This window comes from Nannobrachium achirus, assembly GCF_963921795.1.
Source record: "Nannobrachium achirus genome assembly, chromosome: 12".
Taxonomy (NCBI): domain Eukaryota; kingdom Metazoa; phylum Chordata; class Actinopteri; order Myctophiformes; family Myctophidae; genus Nannobrachium; species Nannobrachium achirus.
The window spans coordinates 34,150,757-34,176,936 of record NC_137832.1 but is presented as its reverse complement, the minus strand read 5'-3'; the positions used below and the strand labels follow the sequence as shown (position 1 = coordinate 34,176,936).

At 41.5% G+C, this 26,180-nt stretch overlaps 2 protein-coding genes across 3 annotated transcripts in view; both read left to right on the top strand.

The window, feature by feature from the left end:
- ap1b1 (adaptor related protein complex 1 subunit beta 1) overlaps positions 1-4,645 on the top strand; it is a 38,319-nt gene extending 33,674 nt beyond the window's left edge. For both annotated transcript variants that reach the window (XM_080739294.1, XM_080739293.1), the window contains exon 22: positions 3,242-4,645. In XM_080739294.1, the coding sequence (XP_080595420.1) occupies positions 3,242-3,316 (75 nt within the window). In that variant the 3' untranslated portion in view covers positions 3,317-4,645. The remainder of the gene's footprint in view (positions 1-3,241) is intronic.
- A 5,142-nt stretch (positions 4,646-9,787) lies between these two features.
- Positions 9,788-23,930, top strand: rasl10a (RAS-like, family 10, member A; the record flags this gene model as incomplete). Its single annotated transcript, XM_080738270.1, has 3 exons — positions 9,788-10,003; positions 17,800-17,924; positions 23,660-23,930. 3 exons carry the CDS (start codon positions 9,788-9,790, stop codon positions 23,928-23,930), a joined length of 612 nt encoding a protein of 203 aa, XP_080594396.1.
- Between the last annotated feature and the right edge of the window lie 2,250 nt (positions 23,931-26,180).

Here is a 26,180-nt window from a genome sequence, read left to right as displayed (position 1 = left end):
CATAAAATGCCGTAACTCGGGCTAGGAGCGTCCGGGAGAGCCGGGGCCGGTACCTATTCGTCCGCCAAGGCAACGCGGAGACCCCACCCCTCATTTCTCACATGGCCCTCTTCTAGCGCCACCTGCAGGCCGATTTTTAAAACACATTTTTGGACACTGCTCCTACAGTTTTTGCCCTAAAATCACGCAAATCGCTACACAGTATGTCTACACTCATCCCATCAACATGAATCTGTCCCATATAGCGCCACCTTCAGGCTGATTTTTAAAAACACATTTTTGGACACTGCTCCTACAGATTTTGCCCTAAAATCACGGAAATCACTACACAGCATGTCTACACTCATGTCATCAACATGGATCAGGAAGATTTTGGAAAAACCCATTTTTGCCCTATTTGTGGAGATAAGCGACCGTAGGTCGATTATCTCCCGATTAGGGAGTCTTACTGGTGATGAGTAAGAACAGGAAAATGCATAGATTTCTGTCAAATAAGCCAACACTGTTGTGTATAGGTAGGAATGGGACGATATGAAAATGTCATATCACGATGATTGTGACAAAAGAAATCACGATTTACGATATCGTAAATCGCAGATCTACAAGCTCGCGACGCGCCGGGAGCTTGTAGATCGGCTATTTTTTGACAAAGACATTTGATAGAGAGTGAAAAAAAGGCTCTATCAATTATGTTATTTACAGGTCATTTTGACCAATTCTAAAGGGTTTAAGTGGTACCGGCTATGCAGCTCGGTAAATAAAAGGTGAATTGATCCCAGTGCATGACGGAGGACGATATAACGATAAATTAAATCTCCACAATTAGATTCTCCCGAGTGTTTTTTAATCACGATATACGATAATATCGCTTATTGTCCCATCCCTAGTATAGTGGCGACATGGGCCATGTTCATGGTTACTGTTTTGCATTGTCATCCCCCAAAGGCCCATTCTGAGCCAGGAAAAAGCCTGGCTACTCTCCATCCATTATGGATTGTGTATCTTAGAATTTCTGAACGTCTGGTCCACAGTGTTGACCTTGGTGTAACTCTCCTCCCAGCTTGTTACTCAGTCTGCTTGTTTGTATTCATATAGTGTGGAATTTAATGTATTTTAGTATCCTCAGCTACTTAATTTTGTCAATTGGTCGTCCCTAGTCAACATGCTTATAAATATAAATTGACATTCTCAGTTTAGTTGTGAATCATTAGGTGACTAGTCCTAATACAGTATAATTATGACAAATCGATGATTAGTCTATTGCCCTGGAGGTAAGTCAGAATTTGGCTTATATAATTAAGATTTAGTGAGTGTGGTTTGTCTTTGATTTTCTGTTCTTGTTCTTTTGATTTTCATGTCCTTGATCTTTTTTATTTATTTATTTATTTTTTCGTCTGCCTCCATTTGTGGTGTTTCTTCGTTTATTCAGGACATGGAGGTTGGTTTTTATTTTGTCAACATCTTTTAGTCCTTAATTCAATATTTTTCTTTCTTTTAACTTTCTCTTCTCTGGTCTTATTTAATAAAATGTCTTCCTTAATGGACCTGAGAAGCTCATCCTAATTAACTAGTGGATACCATCATAACTTGTATTTGTAGACTTGCATGTGCAACGTGCACTCGTCTGCTTATCGCCGCCCTGTGCTTCTGTCTGCTGCATGGCCCCATTCCTGTCTGTTGGCACAGCACATGAAAACCAAGCTGCCCATGGCCTCTCGTTGACACAAGCTATCTTTAGGGCTGAAGAAGTAAAACCCTGCCATTTCATGATTCCTGGATTTTCTCTGACCTGTGAAAGTTTGTCTTTGTGTTTAGAACAGACTGTCAAGTTTATCTTGAGCTGGGGGAGTATATTAACTTGTATGGTGTTTGCTTTTTCGCTGACCTATCTTTTTTCTTTTCTTTTTTTCTTTTTTGAGGCTCAAGCATGTCTTGGCCTAATTCTCTGAGATCACACAGTTTAATTTGGCTTCAGCTCATGATGCCTCACTATTTGTATCTACCTATTTTCAAGTACAGCGGAGTGTCCTCATCTCTCATCCCCTGTCCCTATGGCAACAATGTGACCAATGGTATTAGTTGATTTACCCCATCCCACCTCCCCAGTTTATAATTGCAAGTGTTTGTGCCTAAGTGATGCATTTTCAACACCAATATGGACACCCCTTTGTCGCCATGCCGTTTGCCATTCGTACCTCTCTGTCTATAGATGGCAGACTTTGGATTTTTAGGCAACACATTTAAGCGATGGTTTAATAATGTAGGGCAAGCCCTGTTTTGCTAACCTACCTATGGTGTGCCCATTTCATGCTTGACAAATCTATAACTTTAACCTAGTGACCTATTAATTTGTTAAATATTTAAGATCAACTAAAATTGGGTATAGGTGCTGGTCAAAATCAACACTTAGCATGCGTTAGTAAAGAGACCTGAGTTAATTGAGTCAACATGCAAGGAGCTGCACAAGATCCTCAACCTTGTGGCAAATGTGGCATTGTTCAACTGTATCTGTTGAACAGTGCTTTTTGAGGATAGCCATGGTCTTGCTGTGATGTTGAATTAATTTTGTCCAACTCCTCAGCAGTCAGACTGACTGACTGACTGATGGATAATGGACCCCCCAGGCCATAGTTAGTTGAGTGAAGCATTTAGAGAATGGCTTGAGTCTAATCCTGCTACCATATACTGTAATTGCAAGGCTTATGCATTTCTTGTAAAAATAGAGGCACTCAGAAATAGTGGCTTCTTCAGTAGCACTACTTGAAAATCCTTTTTGAGGATTTATCAGATCCCGAAGCTGCTCCCAGTTGAGAGTAACATAAAAGGTGCCTGTAGCTAGTAGAATTCAATAACTGGGTGGATTTTCACTGTTATTTTTTAACCTTATTCCTGTTTTTCTTGAAATGTAATGTTTGTGTGTAATGAAATAAAGGATGGAATGGATATATATTAGGGAGGTTTATTAGAAAAATAATGCTTTGGTTGTGCTAAAAAGAAATCTGTATCCTTGATCTTGTCAATGACAAATTCGATTCTGCTCCACTTCTCATGCACCATCAGAGATTAACATGAAATCAAGGCAAAAAAAAGTGCTATCTTCTGTCCCTTAAGTGTACTGTACTTTACTTTCTCAGGCATCCCCACTAAACTACATCTACAATAACTCGCTCATTAAAATTCTATATTATGTCTACCTTCCCATACACAGCATGACCCTCCCGTCTCTTCTCTCCGTTCACAGGTGTCTCTGAAATGCAGAGCTCCAGAGGTATCCCAGTGTGTGTTCCAGAGCTATGAAGCAGTGCTGAAGAACTGAATCACTCACAGACTCCCAGATTCCTGGAAAAAGTCCTGCCCTCAGCCCCTCACCCGATTTTTCAGACCCATAGACCATTATGCGACCTTTCTCAAAACAACATGAATTCTGGCACCTTCCTTTGGCATCCATCCAGCTGCTTGATTGGGACGTTTTAACAGTTTCTTGCCGGATTCTAATACTTTACCCATCCACATTTCTAAGACTGCAGAGATAAATCTATACTTGTCTAGATTTATCCCATTCTTCTCACATTGTATGAGTTTTTGATGTTTATATATTAAACACAATGTACAATTCAGTCTCAAATTGTTCTGTCATAACGGCTAGTGCTACACCTGCATGATTTGCAGATCCAGCAGTTTCTACGGCTTTCCTAGCTTGAGCCATTCAAGTTTGACCTTTTTTAAGGACATTTCTTCCAATGTTTTGGAGCAGACTGTAAGATGAGACTTGTATTCCAATGAATGTCTTTGCTGCATGGTTATCTGTTTATGATTATCTCGCCCTCCAAACCTGGCATATTTATTTGGGGGATTTCAAATTAAAATAGGACCGTACCAGGCTCCTGTTTCCTCAACTCCTAACTTAGGCCTAGCCTATAATAGTCGAGCCCTCTTCTCAAATCACCACCTGTTTAAATTGGAGTGTGTCTGTCTGGGTACGATGAGACACTAAAGCATAATCTACATATGGTCGTATGTTGTCTTCTCTGTTGGACTTCGTTCCTTCCTTGTCGCAGGTCCTCCTACTGTCTCCTGAAGCAGAATGTCTTGTGTGCTGTGTGCATGGGTTCAAGTGTGAATTTCTCCCTTGGTGTGTGTGTGTGTGTGTAATCTGAAGACTAGACAGAGACTGTCTTGTAATCATTCCATTTGTTTAGTTTGTGTTTGTAGTGCAATTAGTGTAAATCTGTCAGTTGGGGTGAGAGTGTCAGATATTTAAAGTCATATCTGCTGTGTGCTCTTTCTCACTTGGGGCCTCTTCTCTCTGCTAGCTTGAATATTTAGTTTTTTCTCTGTCCTTTCACTGTAGCCTCCCATGCACCTCAGCCATCTGAGAACAATGCTTGGAGGTAAAAGAGCCGAACTATGTTTGTCTTTATAGAAAGGATATAATAATCAACAGCATTCAGTTTTATTTTCTGTCTTTTAAAAAATGAATTGTTTTGTCATTAGACTGAAATCTCTTTGACCAGTTCTGCAGGATGTATGCACTTACAGACGCCTTTTTAGAGATGTGTGTGTGTGTGTGTGTGTGTGTGTGTGTGTGTGTGTGTGTGTGTGTGTGTGTGTGTGTGTGTGTGTGTGTGTGTGTGTGTGTGTGTGTGTGTGTGTGTGTGTGTGTGTGTGTGTGTGTGTGTGTGTGTGTGTGTGTGTGTGTGTGTGTGTGTGTCCGCGCGGATGTGGGTGAGTGTGCGTGCGTGCGGGTGTGTGTGTGTTTGTCCGGAGGTCAGGTGGGTGGTGGTGGTTGATTCATGATGCTGGTGATGGAAAAATTCTATTATTTGATTGACTTGATTTTGTTTGATGTGTGTATTTCATTTGAGACAGAACTATTAAAAGATCTGATATATTCACAGACGTCTGGGTTTTTTCATATGAAAGGACAGTATGTATGTTTATTTGACATGGACATCACAATCACATTAGACAGACAAATTAATTGCTTGAGTGTTCTAGAACAAGTGCTAATTTACAACACCTGTCCACGGTCAGCTTTTCGAAGCCGAATAAAAAAAATCACACCCTTGTGAACTGAGCGGTGGAGGCTGCGGCTGTGCGCGTGTGCGTGCGTGCGTGTGAGTGTCAGTGTGCCTGACCTGCACAACAGCGCCCCCCTTAATGTGTGTGTGGTCAGCAAAGGTATTGCAGGCTACTTACAGGCTACATACAGACAGACACACATACAGTACATACATACACGCATACACACAAAGATCCGTATAGGAGTGGTGTGACCACCGCTCAAAAATGAAAAAGACTACAGTGATTAAATCACTAATCAGAATCAAACGCATACCGTATATAACAAAGGTAACATGATCATAACGATAAACCAGTCGAAATTATCCATGTCGGCACTGTTTTGATTTTAACAATATTTTTAGTCCTCGGTTGAAAACATTGACGTTAGCCTCTAGTGTTAGATCAGTGGGTGCCAGAGTTCCAGAGTTTTGCCCCTTTACTGAAAAGGACCAAATGACTTGGTCCTGCATTGGTTGAAATGCAATGCTCTTTGTATGTAGGCTGCTGTCCCAGCCCAATCTATTTTATTCATTGGATTGTATAATTAACCATGTCAGATAAACAACACTTACTGACAAACTTTTTTTTCTTTCTCACACTATTTTGCATCCGTAATTTAATTAAACTGAAGGCTTATGGGGACACACATCGGCAAATGTTAATTTTGATGGCAAATTCTGATTTAGTTCTTAGTCTTTGGAAATTGTTTAGTCTTAGGGAATAATGTCAATTTTAGTCTTAGTCAACTAAATTAATGCTGCCAAATGAGTTCTTGAGCATTAGGAGAAGACAATCACCATTGGTTAAGTTTGTGTGGTTGCTCTACTAGAGCTCGTTTATCAACTGGTCCAGCAAACGGAAGTTACACATTATATAAACACTTAAGATATTTTAATAAAGTAAAAGTGAATATAAAGTTAAAATGCTACAGTGGTGCCATCTCATGATTTGTATTGCCTGTATAGGTAAAGCACTTTTGTAACTAAATGCATTCTATGATTCTCTCACACTTGCTTGTCATGCTGCCTTACAGTAAAATAGTAAATAGACTACAAAACAATGCGGGTTAGGGGGTTAGCTGATAATAGATTTTAACTCTGAAGAGAAAGAAGAAAAAAGAATAAGATGGCCAACTGAGTGGTGACTGTCATATTAAATTCCCTTCATATATTTCATACCGGAGTGGTCGACTGAATTCCGAGGCTTTGGGATTGACACTGTGTCACCATAATCCAAAACTGATAAGAACACTGCCTCCACTGCCCTTTTCCTACAACCTAAAGGGAAACAGATCTGTTATACAGGAAGACAATTTCCTGGCACAGCTTGGAGGCAAGGTTATCAATATGGACTTTTTATTTATTTTTCCTTACAGCCATACACCTAGGTACTTGTATTTAGTGACACTCTCAATGTGGTTTTACAGCACTGGTGGTGACTTGAGCATCCTTCACACAGCTTGGCATTCTAATTCAGCAGGCTTTAGTTGGCTTTCTTCTACTTTGAGCCAAAAGTGAAGTCTGAGCCTTATCCATTGCTGAAAGCATTCTGCTGACAGGCGCTCCAAATGGTGAAATGTTATTCAAGAGTTCCTAAGAGAGGCTTAACCTGTGTTTGTGTTGTGTCTGCTAACACTTATTACAGATGTATTCTACCGCAGGTTTCGCTGTCAACATACTGTAATACCGTTGCTCAGTCAGTGTGGAAAATGTTGTCTCTATACTGTAGTTTATTGCACAGTCCATGATGCCCCTCCACACGTTTGACTAACTGAAGTAGTATTCTATTCGTACTGTCCCACTTTATAGGCCTATTTCCTAAAGCAGGACAATAGAAATTCTGATTGAGATACAAATAGTGTATATTTACACCATGTATTTTTATTTTTTTTAAGATTATTCTTTGGGGTTGTTATGCCTTTATCAATAGGACAGTAGACTGACAAGAAATGGGGAGAGAGATGGGGAGTGACACACAGCAAAGGTCGTCAGGATCTGGATTCGACCCTGCGACACATCAGAGCCTGCATGGCTATGTGGTATGCGCCTGGACTGCAAGTCCAGCAGGCACCCCACTATGAATCATTTTGTATTAACAAACAAACACGTGCAGGATTTTTTATTTATTTATAAGAAATGTATACCTCCAGTTTCATATTTTCATTTTAGCAGCAAGGCCATCTGGCCTTGGGTCCTGCATGTAGTAAATGTTTGAGGGCACAAATGCCAAGGCAGCTATAGGGGACTGGTGGACCCAAAAGTAGAACACAAACACCAAGTCCAACTGTGTTTTGGGAAAACAGGAGAAGTGAGCAAAGTAGGTGGGAGGTGGAGTGGTTGGAGCAGGCTGAGGTATAGGCTCTGGCTGGTATAGGCTGGCAGGCAGCAGAGCAGCAGAGTGAGGTAACTGAGGCACAGGAGAACCATAGGCTATACAAGTCAAAACAATGAACCAAAAAACTAAGGTTACAAAGTCTGAGAAGTGAGAACTGAAAAACTATAGAATTCTCTATGAACAAATAGGCCCTATACACTAGAGTGGGCCTAGCTTGCTGGAAGTAACCAGGGTTTAAATTGGCTTTACTGTGTGGACTGAGTTTGATGGCTGCCAGGCATGCAAGTGAGGGAGACAAGGTAACATAACAGGTGTGCCACTCTGGAATATGGTGCCAATTCATGGGTTGCATTTGTAGTCCTACACCAGCCATGTTGAGGACCAACACAGGTGTCCTGATTGGCTTATTGTTCTATGCCAATCAGACAAATAGAATCACCTGTGTTGGTCCTCAACATGGCCATTTAGGACTACAAATGCAACCCATGAATACGCCCACACACACTTCCACTCACAAACACAAGGACAAACACAAACATTTGGGCAGGAGGAGACGGTGACACACAGGCTCAGTCGTGAACTAATCAGAGTCACTAAACATCTGCTCACTAAAATGTCTGAGTGGTCATGGGTTCTTCCTGTTAAAAGATTGCTTTACCAAAGCTACTGAACAATTGAATTGGAGCACAACTTGCATTCATCCAGTTTGTTTCACTGACTTTCATTTGTCAGAGGAATAGTCAAGATCCACAGTCCATGTGTCCTTATTTAGGCATTGTCCCATCACACATTGCTGCTATTCTCCAAAGAAATGCTGATAATTATAAACTGATTGTTTTCCAATAGGGGGTGCTACTACATTGTAGTAGCAGGAGGAGAACATTTTAATCTAATAAAATGCTATTGTTTAAACAATCTGACCCAATTGTTGAGGCATATTGAATGTGTAAATGTCATGTGTGTTTATGCATATAGGCTATTTGTGAATCGCACTTAGCCTACAGAATGGTAGGCTATTCACTCGCTACTGCAGAGTCAGTCAGTCAGTTCATAAAGCACCGCGGAGCATCTCTATAAACATAACGAACCAAATTGGAATAAGGGAGATATAAATTATAGTCATGTAAAGTAGGTTTTTGTCATTTTCTGGCTGCAGAGCTCAGAAGAAGCTCATTTGTAAAAACGTGTTTTCCTTTTCTTTTTTTGTTTCTTTTTCTTTTTGTCATGACCTTGAAATCGAGACCTTTGGGGGGGAGGTCCATCTGTGTCTCCAGTTCATTGACATGGGACACATTTACCCCATCCAAGAAGAGTTGATCTGTCGTGATTTTAGAGATGTTTGAATGGAAATGCGCTGCTTAAATAAAGCCTTCACCCAGAAATATAACCGAATTCCTGCTCCTTCCTTTGCATTTTATTTGCATTAATTTCGGCTTGTGCGCTTTCACCTGCAAGACATGATCCTATTGGATGTACGAGGGAGCAGGGGATTTGCCATTTTTGCTGACATGTGAGAGAGAGAGAGAGAGAGAGAGAGAGAGAGAGAGAGAGGAGAGAGAGAGAGAGAGTCAGAGAGAGAGAGAGAGAGAGAGAGAGAGAGAGAGAGAGAGAAGCGCATGCAGGCTCCAACAACAGACACACAAGGCACATTATAGGCTACATGCCTTTACAGAAAGCGAACGTCTGCAGTCTGTGGAGAGCCGTTTTTTTCACCCTAATTATCATTCATCAGCTTCGTTTAAAAATCATTTTATGGAATCGCATTCAACAGTAAAACACGTGGGACGTATTATCTTTAAGGATGACTGTCGGTCTCTCCTCCTCCGTGCAGTGATCGAGGTGTCAGCCGGGGGCTATATAGTCAGTGGCAGTGCTGCATCACCAGCTGAAACTGAGTGGAATGTGCAGAGGCACTCAATATAGACACTGAGGATCCGTTACAGGCATGCCAGGCAGTGGCAGCTAATTTGCTGTTGCATGGGCAAGGTGAACATCCACAGTGATTGTGATTATGTCCATGTGGAGACCACAGGGACAGACTTTACGCTTCCTCTTCCTCGGGGACGCTGGGGGATGTCCCCCGAAGATGAGCAGAGTTTCTCCCTTCTGGAATGCAGGCACTGCGAAGAACCTCTGGAACCCCGCACGCTCTTGATTGAAGGAGTAATTTTCTTTTTTTCTTTTGACCGGGCAGGCTATGGATTTCAGCTGGGAAAAGGTATTTGGAAGTGTAGTTTTCGGAGCCATGGATGATTTATTCGTTTAATTTCAGCACTACCCCCGAAATCTGATCTCAAAACAGTCAGTGCAGTGGCAATTTGTTTTCGACGGTCCTCGCAATAACTGTAGCTGTTGTCGCTGTCCATGGTCCTGAACTTGTGCTCCAGGGATGGTTGAAACGCTCAGTATCGCAGTTATCGGTGCGCCCGGAGTCGGGAAAACTTCTATAATACGCCAATTCATCTACAATGATTTCTCAGAGGAGTACACGCCGACCAGAACCAGATATGTGTACAGACCCTCCGTCATACTGAATGGCAACATGTACGAGCTGAAGATTTTAGATGTCCCGCCAATTTCCTCGTTTCCAGCAAGCTCCAGCCAGGTAATATTTATATTTAAGTCACTGCAGCCTACCTAATAAAGTAGTATATTATGCTTGTTATTATTTATTATTATTGTTGTTGTTATTATTATTATTATTACCCTTTTATTACCCTTATATTTTTTGTCAGATTGATTGAATTAAATAGGTTTTATTTATTTCCTTAATTGTCAACTTAATTGTTTATAACACAGTATTGTGTTTACAACTATGGACAACCCTCAAATACAAAATACCATTGTTATTTCTTCTAACTATCAGATGTCCCCAGTTGCTATGGAGACCTGGTTGACTTGAGCCTTGGAGAGCTTACAGTACTTTGACTTAAACTCTCTCTCTCTCTCTCTCTCTCTCTCTCTCTCTCTCTCTCTCTCTCTCCCACCATCTCACTTCCCCCAGGGAACAATGCCAGTTTGTATGATAGTGTTGCAGGGATATTATTGTTGTACTGCTTTGAATAAAATGAAATCATTTATATTTCATTTATCCTTGCTGAGCCCCGTACCGTGTGTGTACTGTTAACATTATTCCTCCAGGACAAACAACAAGTTGTTTGAAATGTAATATGCTCTCATATTTAAAAAAAAGAAATAGCAAAATAAATTCCAGTTCAAAATATATTTATTTATTTACACACCATGATCATATTTTTTGTTGTGTCAAGAAATGAACTGAATATGCAACCACCTTGTATTATATGCCTCTGCTGTCTTGACAAGTGTAACACACCCTTGCCTCTGAGGAGCTGCTATAAAGCTCCCAAGATGGACATTTCCAAGGTTAATGGACTGAGCTCTCATACAATCCCTGATTGTAAGGTACTTGTATGCTACTTGCCCCTGGCTCAGAAGCCTCTTGAAGTGTGCATGTTCTACAAAGTAAACACTGTGTTAACTCAAAGAGAAGACTACTACTTACAACGAAGGTCTTGTAGACCTTGTATATTGCCTATGACTTCAATGTAGGCAATCCAATTGAGTTTCTTCTTCCTTCATCTTAATCGTGTTTAACCCCCCTTAGGGAACAGGCAGGCAGGTGTAAACAGAAAGAAGGGAATTAGACAGGATGAGGAATCCCTTGTGGCACAAGTGTCAGTTTCGTGTCTCTCCCCCTGAGTCACATTAAAAGATTTCATGAGCACAGCTGTTCTCACATTGTAGCATATTGTTCCATGTTGCTCCACAATATTCCATCAGTTCCCCATTTCAGAACAGAACTGGGCTGCATTGAACAGGGGTGTTCAGTGGATCCTCTGTGTAATAATATGGTCAAAGAATTCCATTAACTGCGTGCAAATGACAAGATCAGGCAGATTTATGGTTATCCATTTGTTTCAGAACGTTCCTGAAAAATGGGTTCTAGTGTTTCTGCCCAAATCCTGGCCCTTGTGTTCTAAAGCAGTCAGTGGTTCCCAAACTTTTTTGGTCGAGACCCAAAAGAGAAATTAGACGTTTGCCCAGGACCCAAACTAGTGAAAATCTACAAGCTCACAACGCGTCGCTTTGTGCCGTGTGCTTTTAGATCAGCTACTGTATTTTCACTACTTGTCAAACGTTTGTTTTCTAATTTATGGAATGTCTTCAATTTTTCATTTATTTTTTAATGAAAATTACGTATTGCTTTTTTTCATGAAAATCTTAGCTTTTTGGGGAATGTTTTTTGAAAATGTTTCGAAATAATAATTAAAAACAAAATGTAGGAAACCAAAAATTAAGGGATCCATAAAGATTTGTCTGTGACCCACAAATGGGTCCCGACCAGTGTTTGGGAAATAGTGTACTAAAGCTTGTCTCTTTTTGTACTTGATGTGCTTGCTCTATTCGTTATGACAGGACTGGTGGGATATCAGATATTCCTGATTCACCATTCACCCCTCCTTTCCATGACCCACTGGTCCTGCCCCCATGCGCTGCACAGAAATGTATGCGGGTCAGGGTTGAAGATGTCGAAACAGGGCAGCCTGCTGAAGCAGGGACACACAAACACAAAGACACCTGATTGAGATTTACTTCCATTACCAGAGTGGATTGAATTAAAGCATGCAGCCCTTTTAGAGGACTGCAGGGAACAAAAGACTAATAGAGAGAAGAGACAGAATCTGCTGCAGTCTATTAGCAAGGTTACATAGAGTTTAATGGACACTGTTGAAATAAAGTTTACTAATTAGGGGTTTCGTTGTTTCCCTCATAAAAGATGGAGAACAAGCTGCTGCTGCACAACAGAGCAGGCTGAGCCCGTACGCCTCCGCGCTGAGACAGCGTAGTTGCCTCTCTTCTCTGAAACACTAAAGGCTAATTTAGGCCAATACGAACAGATTTTAAACTTGAAAGTCTATTGTCAGCGAGCATCATGATCATACAACAAAGTGTAAAAGATTCCTTTTGTCCCTGTCCTTCTTTCCAGCATTGGCAGAGTACAAATTAAGAATATAGGCCATGGCTATTTTTGAGAATGGTGTCACCCAAAATAGTGACACCAGGGTTAATGTGGAACAGGCAAAATTCCATGATTTTACTGTGAGTCTGATGGAAATAATAATTTGTTTGCTGTGCGGCCTCGCCGGCCTGGCTGTCTGTCTGTTTGTGTTTGCCGAGCATCTGTCACAGTCTGTCAATGGGATGTGATGACAGATGGATTCAAGGCAGCATATCAGGCACCTTTTTTGTTTTCCTATTATGTTTAGGTTTGGGGGGGTGGGGGTTCTTGTGATAATGTATCACCATGGCTCCCTCCTCCCACACAAAATGCTCTTTCACGCTGCTGCTTTATCTGCCCATTTTTTGTGGTTATCTCAGTCAATACCATCCACGATAATGATATGGAATTGATTTGCCTCTTATCTTGTGTCAGGTAAAAACAGCGCATGAATCATTCTGTGCCCTTTTTAGCAGCGCCTTGAGATAGGAGCTGTCAACCTCATGCACACATACTCAGGCCAGAAATGTGAGGTGTGCATCTGCAATACACGTAATATAATGTTACTTGTTCAGGATGCTTGGTGCATGCACTGTGCATGCAGTATAAGGTAGTGTAATGTTTGTTCCCTTTTACAGCTTAGAGACATGGGAGAAACAAACCCTACAGGTGCACAGTATGGTTTATTTATTTGACAATTACATTGGACGAACCTGATGCATTGATTAAAGTGAATATAGCACGAGTGCTAGTTTTGATCAACTGCTCTGTGGTAAAGGACATTCATTACATGGTCTAGGACTTTAGGATGTTATTGTGTGACCAAGTAGGACAGGGTTCCCCAATTAATTTTCCCCAACAGCCGAATTATGCCTAGGGTACCAAGCCGAGGGCCACAGCGACAGTTCAGATATACTAGTGTTGTTGCTGCTCTTATACCACCATTATTATAATTATTATGGGAATTACACTCCTTAAAGTTGAAACAAAATAAGTTAAGAAACAATTAACCAGTCTGCTTGAAATTGCCTTCCTTTGATCCATTAACGAGGGGCCGTCAACTACTTACTGGCATCAGCTGGACACAGACACAGTGACACACACACACACACACACACACACACACACACACACACACACACACACACACACACACACACACACACACACTCTCTCTCACACACACACACACACACACACACACACACACACACACACACACACACACACACACACACACACACACACACACACACTCACACACACACACACACACACACACACACACACACACACACACACACACACACACACACACACACACACTCACACACACACACACACACACACACACACACACACACACACACACACACACACACACACACACCTTCCCTCTGCAGTGCTCTGTGTCTGTCTAATTTCTCTCCTAAAGCCCTTGAATATGATTGAAAATTATTAAGGATTGCTGTGATTATGGTAAGCTTACGTTTCATATCGCACTCGCCATAACTGTAACTACCCCCGTGAGCCGCAAATGGCCCGCGGGATACCACAGAGCCCCCCCAACTGGTTGTAATGTCAACTCTCTTAGGTGCACGTGAGCACTCATCTAGTGTATCCCAACAGGCACCCAATACCAGTGAGCTGTCCTGTCTTATGCAGGACATGATGGCTTTGTCATAGTCTGATAAAAAAGAAACTCATCAGCATGCATGGTTGTCTGGGAAACATGCTTTGTTTGTCTCTAGAAATATACAGCAACATGTGGGGTGCTAATTCTACTCTCAAAGTGCGCACTTTCATAGTTAAATTAACACCCCACATTTTACCATGAAGATTTCTTTAGCTGTGTGTCTTTCAATAGGCCTACTCCAGATTGTACAGGGATATGTATGAGATGCTCTACCAAAATAGATACATAGACACACCCTCAAATTAATTATTTTGATTTCTTTGACTGTATCTACTGGTCTTATATTGCTTGATTTGTCTCTCTCTCATTTTCGTTAATTTCCCAGTGTTTTCTTTTTTCCCCCTTATCTTGGTGTGTTGAGGTTGTTGTGTTGAGTTCCAACACTGCGTGTTGGACAGGGACGTGCAGAGAATGTTAGAGAGGCAGGGGCTGACATTTCTAAAAGGGCCTTTTGGTGAAAATATTGAAAATAGCAGACCTCCAAGCCACAACGCTTCATGCTGCGACGCGTTGTGAGCCTGGAGATGTGGAGTAACGGCATGGATTTCTTTCAACATAAGATGATGCATTCAAGTTCAGGAGAGTTTGAACAAGGCAATTCTCTTGCATGCTGCCTTCATGTATGGCATGAAAAGACGGCATTTGCATTTCTTTCACCATAGTAAAACTGCATTCATGATCTGGAGAGGGCACTTTTTTTCAGGCGGCTAAAGGGCCATTTATGGTTGATTTTGTGTACGTTTGGGGGTGAGGCAGTACGTACGGTAATTGCGTCGACATGCATAGTTGCTCTCTCCGTTATTTACATGCCGACCCGCTCTCCCCTCCAATTCTGCTCCCGTTTGGGCCGCGCGCCACATGGAGGTGTTTTTTTAGCCAAAATATGTAGAACCACAGAATTTCTTGACCCGACGACCGAGTCCGACGTTATGTTTGCTGTCGGCAAGACGGCAACGTTATCGCGGTAAATGCAACTCCGCTAGGGACCGAGGTACAGATTAACCACCCGGACTGAGTAATTATAACAAAACACAGAGCACTGCACCCATCTCTCTGTTTAGTTGGAGGACAGGCGGTGTGAGTGTGTGCGCGCGCACGTTTGTGTGTATGTTTTCTCATGTCAATAAAGCCGTTTGAGGCTGTGACTGAGGAGTCCAGACGTCCTCTTCAGTGATTGCAATGACGTTCCTTTGTTCACGTTTCTCTGTAAATTATATTCCTTGTTGGGACACATAGTTTCAGAACCGCTGTCATAAGTAATTGTCCTCACTACTGCCACGGTTGACAAAATTTCAAGCGTACGTACGTCTTTATCGGTTTTAATCCGTTGGGTTGAGTGCTGTCCGTAAGGTTACGGACAGAGTCAATTATGTACGGAGCTACGGAGCAACCGGATTAAATGACTCTCCCCCTCCGTTTCTTGTGTATTCCTGCGGTCCTTATGTACTACTATGCATGGTACTTAAAAGGGCAGGGGCTCAAGCCCCCTTTCATATCTATGTGTGCACGTGCCTGGTGTTGGATGTATTGTAAGCCCCTCCCCCACATTAAAAACAAGACCTGGGTGACAAAGAGATATGGGATGAGAGAACACAAGGTTCTATTTTTAGCCCACAGTGATATGAGGCTGCATCTGAAACACCTACTGTAGAATGGATGCCAATAAGTATATGTCACATTGTCAGCTTTGCATTGTGCATGAAGATGTATGCTTTGTACACCTCTCGGGGAGATCAGCGATGATTCTGTTGAATGTTTCTGAAACTTAATATAATTAATATATTGGGACACATCTTTTGGGTTATGTACCACAAAGACGATGACGCACTGAAATTAAAACATGCTTTTGCATGAATTCTGATTCAGGCAATCGGATGATATCTCTGAGATGTGCAGTCTTTTCACTTTAAACCTCAGTCACTATGTAATTCCGTGGCCTCGTTCCTTATGCTTTTTCTCCCCCTTTCCCCTCTGTCTTGCCCACCTTTGCTGGTAATGATCTGTGCGCCTCCATGTTTGTCTGCATGCCTGATCACCCTCATTATCTCCCTGCCTGCATGCAAGCCTGTCCCTCCCACTCACTCACCTAAACGCAAGCACACTTGTGTCACAAATCCTGTCTCCCAATTGAATGATGGCAATTATTCTTTGCTGACAAGAACGTGTTAGTAGTACTGTCATCATTAGAACTCACATCCATCACCATCGGCAGCTCCCGCAGCATCTTTACCTAATGCACACAAGTCTAAATTCAAAAAGTCAAATGACTTGCATATAATGTAGATCATGTGCTCGTTGATGTTTCAACCATACTCATCCCAGTGAGGTCAGTCTGACTGTTTAATTTGAGTTAGACATACCGATGCTATACAGTATACACTATGAATAAATAATGTTCTTTTTTTTTTGGGCAAATAATCTAAGTTCAATATTATTGGTGTTATATGTTCAGATGTATTACAGTGTTAACATTACTGGAGTATTTCTTGTTTAATTACATTTGCAATTGAGTTTTTGCTGAACTGCTAGCCTCACAGTCCATTACCACACCCATTAGCTACTGTAGTCTACTGTCTACACTGGACCAGAGGTTATGTCCACACACCCCTGTTTATACATCCCTCAATCCTCTGGCACAATCATCTTTCACCTGTTCACTCTGGCTGAAATTACTCTGGCTGTATTATGTATTTTCTCTTTCTTTTGCCAGTTTCTTTCTCCCTCTCTCCCCTGATGCTCTCCTCTTTTTCTACCTTCATCTTTAAACCAGCAACAATCACTACTCAGATTCACTGCACGCTGGTAATGACAGTGGCCAGGTAGAGAGGGTATGGAAATGAACAGGTCACTATGTCATGGCTGAACAGTTTGTCCCTCTCGCTGCAGCAAATGTATTCAATCGTGCCATGCTTTAATTATTGTTAGGAAATCATTACCATTAAACTAATAGTGCTATTTGCCCTCTGAGGCTGCACTGTGTAACACACTTTAACAGAGTGGCAGTGCTAATCATGGTGTATGCACTGTAATTCTAATGTGTGGGGCGTTTGTCCTGACAAACACCCCACGGGTTAGCTTAATTTCATGCACTGTTCCCTCTAGGTTCTTGGTCACATGCGGTATGGACAGTGTGTACGGGTAGTAACAATGTTTTATGACTTTACAGTGGGCTGTCGTCCAATTCCCAAAGGCAACGTGATCTCTAATACATAATTAACTTGTGCACAGCAGAGGACAAAAATCCTATGAAGCCGTTCACAAGCTGGTGCTTTAGAACAGGGGTTTTCAAAGTGGGTGACGGGGCACCCTGGGGTGCAGTTACGGCAGTCCAGGGGTGCCACGAAATCATTTGATAATATTTGGAATTTATTTGGATATTTAAACAAATATTTAGTATCATTTTAAACTTGAAGTACAAAGTCATTTTCAGTCAGTTCTAACCAAAATGGTTATCTCAATGTTTTCCTCTCAACATAATCGCTAAAATATGCTATAGGCCTAAATACAATATAAGGTTCTGGGAGTGAAAATTATGAATATAATGTTGGGGTGCCTCGGATGAAAAAAATATTTAGGGGTCTGCCCTGAGACAAAAATGTTTGGCTTTAGAAGAGCTTCTCGTAACAACGATTGACTCAAATATAACTACATATCAATGTTTTCTGTCCTGTGTTTCTCTTCTAAGGAGTGGCTGGACTTGCGCTGCAGAGGGGTTCGCAACGCCAATGCTTACATCCTGGTCTACGACATCTGTTGTGTGGAGAGCTTTGAATACGTCAAGATGATTAGGCAGCAGATAGTGGAGCATAGGTATGATCAGTACATTGTTTGGTGCGGGAGACACAGTGACATACAGCTTTGGCAGTTGGCTGCCTGGATATACAGTAGTAGCAATCCAAATGTGACCCTTCCCATGACAGCATGCAATTCCACAGCTCCACATGCAATTCCATGTTTCTGACAATTGACAGACAGTTCACTCTGCAATGTCTCTTAATTCATGGCAATTCCTCCTCCCTGCCTTATGACAGCTTAGTAATGAACTTGATTCTAGCACTGGAGAATTTAGAGGTGCATCAGTAAATTCTAGTGTTGTTAAAACAAAAAGTACAAAAGAAAACCTCTGTCCTCCTAGCTGTGGGCCTGTACCTGCATTGACCTCTAAAGCAGTGGTTCTCAACCTGTGGGTCGGGACCACCAGGGGGGGTCACCACATTATTTTGAGGGGTCCCCAGATGATTACCTTAATGTGCAACATTGTTTTCTCACTCAACAGCAAACAAACCAACATAAAGTTTAAGTGTATAGAGGGTATACACATTTCTAAAGTGACAATTTAAGGACCTTTTAAATGACAAATTAAACATTGGCCAAATTGTCAAATATTGGAGGCAGAAATTGTGAAAATATTTTCACAATAGAACCATGTTATACCAAATGTAATGCCTCAACTCTTAGTGCTCGTCAGGTTGGGGGGGTCCCCAGTTAAAATATAATTATTTTATGTTGCAGCCTGAAAAGGTTGAGGACTACTGCTCTAAAGAGGTGTTGTTAATAATACTACTATGGTGATGAGACAATACTTACATTGCCAAGTTGACTCCCCTTGCCCTCATAACTCCGGATGTGGTGATGTTATTCCCTCATGGGGTTAATGCTCTTGGGTCAGTGGCAGAGCCATGAACTGTCCATCTGTTAATGGCCCATGAAGAAAAGCCATTATTGAAACAGCAAGGGCAAGAGAGATAAACGTTGGGAAGGGGAAAAGGGTGAAACACATGAAGAACAGAGGTGAGACTGATAACTGACTGAAGGAAAGAAAAAGGAAACGAAGGAAGGAACAAAGGAAGATAGCTGCGCGCACACACATATACACGCACGCACGCACACACACACGCACACGCACACACGCACGCACGCACACACACACACACACAGAATGACGCTTACACTCACTTTAGCAAGAAAAAACCTTTCCCAAAAAGTATAAGGCAGACATTTTTTCATCTCCCCCAGACCAAAGCCCATGGGTGCCTTTGATGTAATGAACACTCTGACTGTGCTGCTTCCCCCCTTGTCCATGTCAACTCCCACCCTGCCATCCTAACTAACACACACACACACACACACACACACACACACACACACACACACACACACACACACACACACACACACACACACACACGTGCACTCACACAGAGCGCATGCACACACAAACACAAGTGCATAGTATGCATGTGTGCACCCACACACAGTCACATCGTGCTCAAATCCATTTTCTGAAAACTGCAAGCCTAAGTGGATTTGAGGGGATATTTTTTTTTCTGTAATTTTGTGCAGTATCCTGTAGTAAAATGGAGATGATTATTTAGAATTTGAACTTCTGAGTTTGAGACAAAAGAATCATAGCTGTGGTGTTATTTTCAGTTGGGTGCAGATCTCGTTTTTTATATTTTTTATTTACTGTTTTCAGTAACAATAAGTCATTTTAAAAATGGTTGTGACCGTTATTGCAGTTTACTGTCAGAACCGGTCCGGCATAGCTTGTCCGTATACATGTAACGCCTGACACTGTGGTTCCCCTGACACGTCACCTGTGATGTCACAGTGATGATCGGAGCAGGGATAACACCTGACACTGTGGTTCCCCTGACACATCACTGTGACATCACAGGTGACATCACAGTGATGTCAGATACTCAGAGCAGGGATCTCCATATATGGGCATAAACAGGTGACATCACAGTGGTGTGGCTGGTTCAGACAGGGATCTCCATGTAGTAGAGAGAGAGACACTGGAGCAGCTCAGACGGTTCTAGCCTTTTTATTCAGGTGCCAGTAAAAACAACTGACTAACGTTTCGATGCTAATGCATCTTCGTCAGAGTCATGATCTCCATGTATTGGCATAAAAGGGATTATATGTTGTGATGTCATGTGAACCACTCTATGCCCATATATGGAGATCCCTGATGTCATCAATATTAAGCCCATATCTAACAGGACTTCATATCCATATATGGGGAACTGATCCGATATACTGTACATCACTGGCCAGACAGCCAAGACATGGCTCGAACTTGCCCTTTAGGGCGAGGTCGCTTGTCGCCCTAAGGCGTCTTACTAGTATTATTTCTTATAATTCTTTCCTTTTTTTGTAATTTAGATTGCAGTTTCCTTCACATCATTTGTTACAGATTTTGGCTTAAAATCACGCGAATTGGATGGCAAATCACAACCTCCGCCCCTGATTTCTCACATGCCCCTCTTCCAGCGCCACCATCAGGCTGATTTTAGCAAAACACATTTTTGAGCGGTGCTAACCGCTCCTATAGACCGCTTTTTTACCAAAACTATGATGTCACAAATGATGATGACATGAGTTCGCTAGACCAATGAAACACTTCGATTCTGTTGATCTGTCCATGATGTCATAGTCACAGAGGCACCCGATTGGTTAACCCTGATTTAGAACGCGTTTAGGCCGCGTAAAATACGTCATAAAAAATGATTGAGCGGTGCTAACCTTGAATTTCAAAATTGTATTAGATGAATATCACTTATAAGCGATAAAATAACCACACTTTTAGACAGACTGTGGAAAATCTTACAGGTTATAAATGATAGGCAGCTAATACAAGTTTAAAATACAAATGAACAGACTTTGAAAAACTAAAATATTCATCTTCTGGCCTCTTCTCGCCTCTCTGGAGGCCTCTCTGGAGGTAAATAAGGTCACTTATCATGACACTACGACACTCTTACAAGTTACAATCCGTAGCTTGGTCAACTAACTGATGAGAAATGACGATAAAGACTTATATAGTCTGAGCAGACCTAGTCTAGACTGACATCATACACAACAAAAACAATATTGCCATGCATGCCTATCAACACTGATTTGCGCAGGAATTAGTTTGCACCGCTCACTTCGCACGGGTGCGATTTTTTTAACACTGCTCCAACCGATTTTGGCCTAAATTATGCAAATTGGATGGCAAATCACAACCTCCACCCCTGATTTCTCACATGACCCTCTTCTAGCGCCACCATCAGGCTGATTTTTGCAAAACACATTTTTTGGACACTGCTCCTACAGATTTTGCCTTAAAATCACGCAAAGCGGTACACAGTATCTCTAAAGTCATGTCATCAACTAATTGCCTTCTAAAGTTTGTGTATGCGACCTGACGGTCGCTTATCTCCTGATTTGGGAGTCTTACTGGTAATTTAGATTGCTGTTTCCTTCACATAATTTGTTATGTTACGCCTTGACAAATATTAAGTCCTCACACACAACAAAAGTGTTCAAGGCTTAAAACGCTATATTGTACTGCATTGACCGAAGTCCTAGCCTGATTTCAGACTCAGCACTCTGAGAGTGGGCGGGGTATATATGGTCTGGAACCAGGCAACCGAAATCCCCCAGGGGTCTATACTAGGTCCTCTCCTTCTTTCCATGTATACTCTTTGCTGAAAATAGACAATCTACAAACACACAATCCCCCCTGCAGATTAAAATGTTGTTGTTGTTGTTTTACTTAAAACATGAAGTGCCCAATATTTTGGCTTCCTGATGACTCCTCGTTTTTATTATCTGTTCAGTGTTGCAAAGCAATGGAGCATTGTATTTGTACATTTGTGTTACCAGTGTCAAACTGTGGAATTTCACCAAATATAATTATGCAAATTGAGATCATTATCAGGAATGCTGTTAATATACTCATACATTAGCAGTAGTATATTGTATGTAATTTCTGCATTTCTGCTGTATAATGGGAAAAGACAGGAAAGAGGGGTATAGTAGAGACCTGCAACACAGGTCATCAAATACATTTGGCTTATGTGCTTATCCACCTGAACCATCCCAGAGCATAACTGCTTTGTTTCAAGGATTCTGGTCAAGTAGGGATGAAGCAGAGTGTTTGAATGCTTAATAGCCAAATGGTGCAGACTGATTTTGCCTAGCAACCAAGATCTAACCCATAATCAAAATACTGTAACTCAGTCACTATGTAACTTCTGCAGTATCATTGTCTCAGACTTACCACATTATTTACAATTAAATGCAAGTAAATGTGAGAGTGAGAATAATTTCACCCTTTTGTACTTGCTATTTAGTTAAAAAGAAAGAATAAGTAGTGTTGAGTAATAGACTCAATTTAAACTGCTGCCACCAACATTTTAAATTGGCTTAAGGGAGGACCGGACGTTGCATTTTTCTGCTCATGACTGTCACTATGACACACAAGGAGTTCGAATGCAGATACGGTACACCCAAATATGGACCTGTGTCTTCATGGTAATAGGTGCAAACAAATCTGTCAGCTCCGTATATGGGTACAAAAGGGGTCATGCCCATGTATGGGCATATACTATTAGGTCAGAGATCTCCATATACTGTATGGGCATAATGGTCAAATCGGTGGTGCGGCGTAGGTGATCCAAAAATAAATTGATCCAAAATGATCATCTCTTTGGAGCAAGCTACTGGTCATTCCTGCCACGTTCGATGCCAATATCTGCTCTCACTTCATAAGGATTAAGCACTGAATCAGGTCTGTCCTAAAAAATCAAGCTTCTTGATTCCTGTCTGAGTCACAACTTTATACATGCCTCCAGCTTTTTGATTAGGAAATTTATTGGAGGATAAAACACTTGAGATGCAGCATCTCGTCTTCCAGAGCTTGCCATACATCTCCTCAGTACAATATGCTGTTCAACACTTTTATCCTCACAATGGTGGAGAGTGTCGATACACCATTCCACCCACGCACACCTCTAAAACCATGGGAAACTGCACACAGCGACATTCACACTGTCTCGAGCTGTATGGACGCTGCGTGGCTAATTTCTGGACATTGTGAATGTATGAGTTAATTGAAGTAACGTGCATGAATACACTCACACATGCATACAAGAAAATAAACAGCTGTCCATTCACAGCAGTCATGCTGCAGCAATCATGTCACATTATGTTAGCTGACCCTGTGTGATAGAATGTGCCAGCGAGACGTGTTGTCACATTGATGATGTCACTGACGTGGGGAGAAGAGGAGGGAGACATATTAGTTTGTCAGAGCTTTGGGTAATTAATGACCTTCAGTCATCACCACATCCTCAAATGCTTAAAGGACAACTTTGTTTTTATTTTACAACAAGGGTTCATATTTTAGATTGTAATTAGAGAAAAGAAAAGACGAGTGTTAAAATGTTTTCATTTACTTCTTTCTATTGTTTTAGAGATTTTAATGACTTTGATTTCAGTGCATGGGGGCATGTCATTAAAATTACTAAAACGATAAAAACTTTTTAACACTGATCTTGTCTTTTCACTAATTACAATCTAAAATATATGAACCCTTGTTGTAAAAAAACAAAGTTGTCCTTTAAGCAGTGTTTTATTTTTTAATACAAAATACAGAGTAAATACTACCACATCTTCTCTCTTGCTTTAACAGCATCCTTTGCCCTCCCATCCTTTGTATCAACCTTTGAGGTCAACCTTTGTTTGACTGACCTCCCCTGCCTGTGCTGTTGTAGGGAAGGCAGCAGCAGTGAGGTGCCAATCCTGGTGGTCGGCAGTAAGAGAGACCTACAGCGCCATCGCTTCACCCCGCGCAGAGCGGTCTCCGTGCTCGTGAAGAAGACCTGGAAGTGTGGCTACGTGGAATGCTCTGCCAAGTTCAACTGGCATGTGGTCCTGCTCTTCAAAGAGCTGCTGGGTATCGCCGTGGCACGAGGCATGCGTCAGAATCACACCGCCATCCGTCTGCAAGGGGCACTTCAAAGGAACCGCTGTACTATCATGTGACACTGCAGAGACACTCCCTCCTCCTCCCCCACACTAGGGATGTGGGGATGGAGAAAAGAACTTCTATCTAAATGGCTGGAAAAATATATACCCTGAGGCCTCCTGCTTTACTGAGCTGATTATTCATAATGAGGTTTGTTAAGCCTAATTTAGGCTATACTTCGTCAAATGGCGACGTCACTTGCGGAAAATAACAGATTTTCATGTTTCGTTTTTGGCAAGTGACATCGTCTTGGAGTGTCTTGCGCTGTAAAATACATTGATTGACTCCTTCCATGCCCATCCAACCACTTCCTAGTCAAACCCTTTCAAAAGGTTATCAGAAGGTGTAAAAGTATAAGAGCTTCTCTTTGCATCTGCCTGCCAGACAGCTATTATGTGTAGAGATGTGCTTCCTAGATCACACAGCAACAAGTCTTACCAGCAACAGCCTTTTGGCTGTGACTGTGACAAAGCTGTGCTTTTAAGTCCCAAAAGGAGAGCAATATCATTGAGTCTTCCCTTTCGAAAGCATGTGTCATATATTCAGCAAGGTGGACAGGATACACATACGATACAACTACACATTTCTTGATTCCTTGTCAGGTAATATGTATACTGTAGGAAAAGATAGGACAGTGAGTGAGGTAGATAAAATGTAGCTTATCTTTGGTAAAATTATCATGGAAGAGAATTAAAATAGATAAAACTAGACAGTGTAACTTTTTAGATTCTTAATCGCAGTCTTCAGAGTCTTGTACACCTGGTAAACTGAATCTTGTGGGCAGAATTGCTTCTTGTGATAGACTAAAGCCTATTGTTTCAGAGGGAGAGTATTATGGGTGATTTATTGAGGCCTATCGTAGGTTGGCCTATGTCTTGCACCAACAATAACAGAACTACAAGCTCACAATGTGTCGCCGCGTTGTGAGCTTGTAGATCAGCTATTTTCAGTGCGTGACACCTGCATGGTTGTCTTGCAGCAAAAAACACTGCAGACCCTTATCATGATGTACCGTAGGACTTAATCTGCACCCTCATTTCCTGACTGTTTCGTGTGAATACATTACATTGCAGGAGGCTGCAGAGGTTGGAGGAAGGGGGGCGGGGGGGTTTTCGTAACCACTTAAAGGGATAGTTTACCCCCAAAGTGACATTTTTTCTATCGATTACTCACCCAATGGAGACTTGAATTCATGGATATTATTTCGTTTTTGTCGCATTCCTAAGCCAATCATTTTAGGAGACTCTTGTGTCTCCATAGGGAACCACTGCTGATCATCAAATTATTGGCTTAGGAATGATATGATATGATATGATATGATATGATATATTATAATGTGACAAAAAAAGTAAAATATCCATGAATTCAAGTCTCCATGGGATGAGAAATCAATAGAAAAAAGTAATGTTTTGGGTGAACCCTAACCCTAAGCCCTACATCTCTGTACGCGAGAAACAGTGTAAATAGCCAATCTACAACCTCACAGTGTTGTGTAGTGAGCCTGTAGATCTGCTATTATCACTATTTAAAAATATATATTATTGTTTTTAATTTGCCCAAAATAGGGACAGTCAATGTGGTTAATTCATTATATATAATATTTTGTTATTGTTAAATTGGGATATTATCAAGACATTTAATTGTATTCAGGCAAGAAAACACATGGAGTAGCTACATGGCAAAATATAATACTGATGTTTCATTTTTAGAAGTAGGAAGGTAGCAGGTGTGGAATTTCGTCATTTGAGGGGCAAGGCCACTTGGCCTTTGGAGTTGACATTTTTTTTAGAGCACAAAGGCCAAATGCCAGGGCAGGAAGGCCATCAAATAAAACAATATTTTAGTCCATTGAAAGAATTTGTTGAATTTAAGTGTTGCAGGGAAATAGATACATTACGGTATTTACAATCTGATCCATGCTCAGCCCTGCACTAATCAAAGTCACTGGATTGTTTTAAAGATGGGACTTTCGGGGAGTTAAGAATTCAGATTCTCAACATAATCTCATCATGTCTACATGACAAGAAAGAGACACCAGAGCCTACTGTCTACATATTGACAGAGACCGAGGAGAAATTGGTACAGTCAGCTGGGGCATTAAGGCCACTGTGGCCTCAGGTCATGCTGTTGGTTTGAGGGGCACAAGGCCAAACTGAGAGGCAACAGCGGCCATGGCCTTCATGGCCTCCATGAAATTCCTGCCCTGGAAGGTAGCATTAAAAATCCTTGAGGCTTGTCCTGACCACCTATCACTACTGTTATGCCTA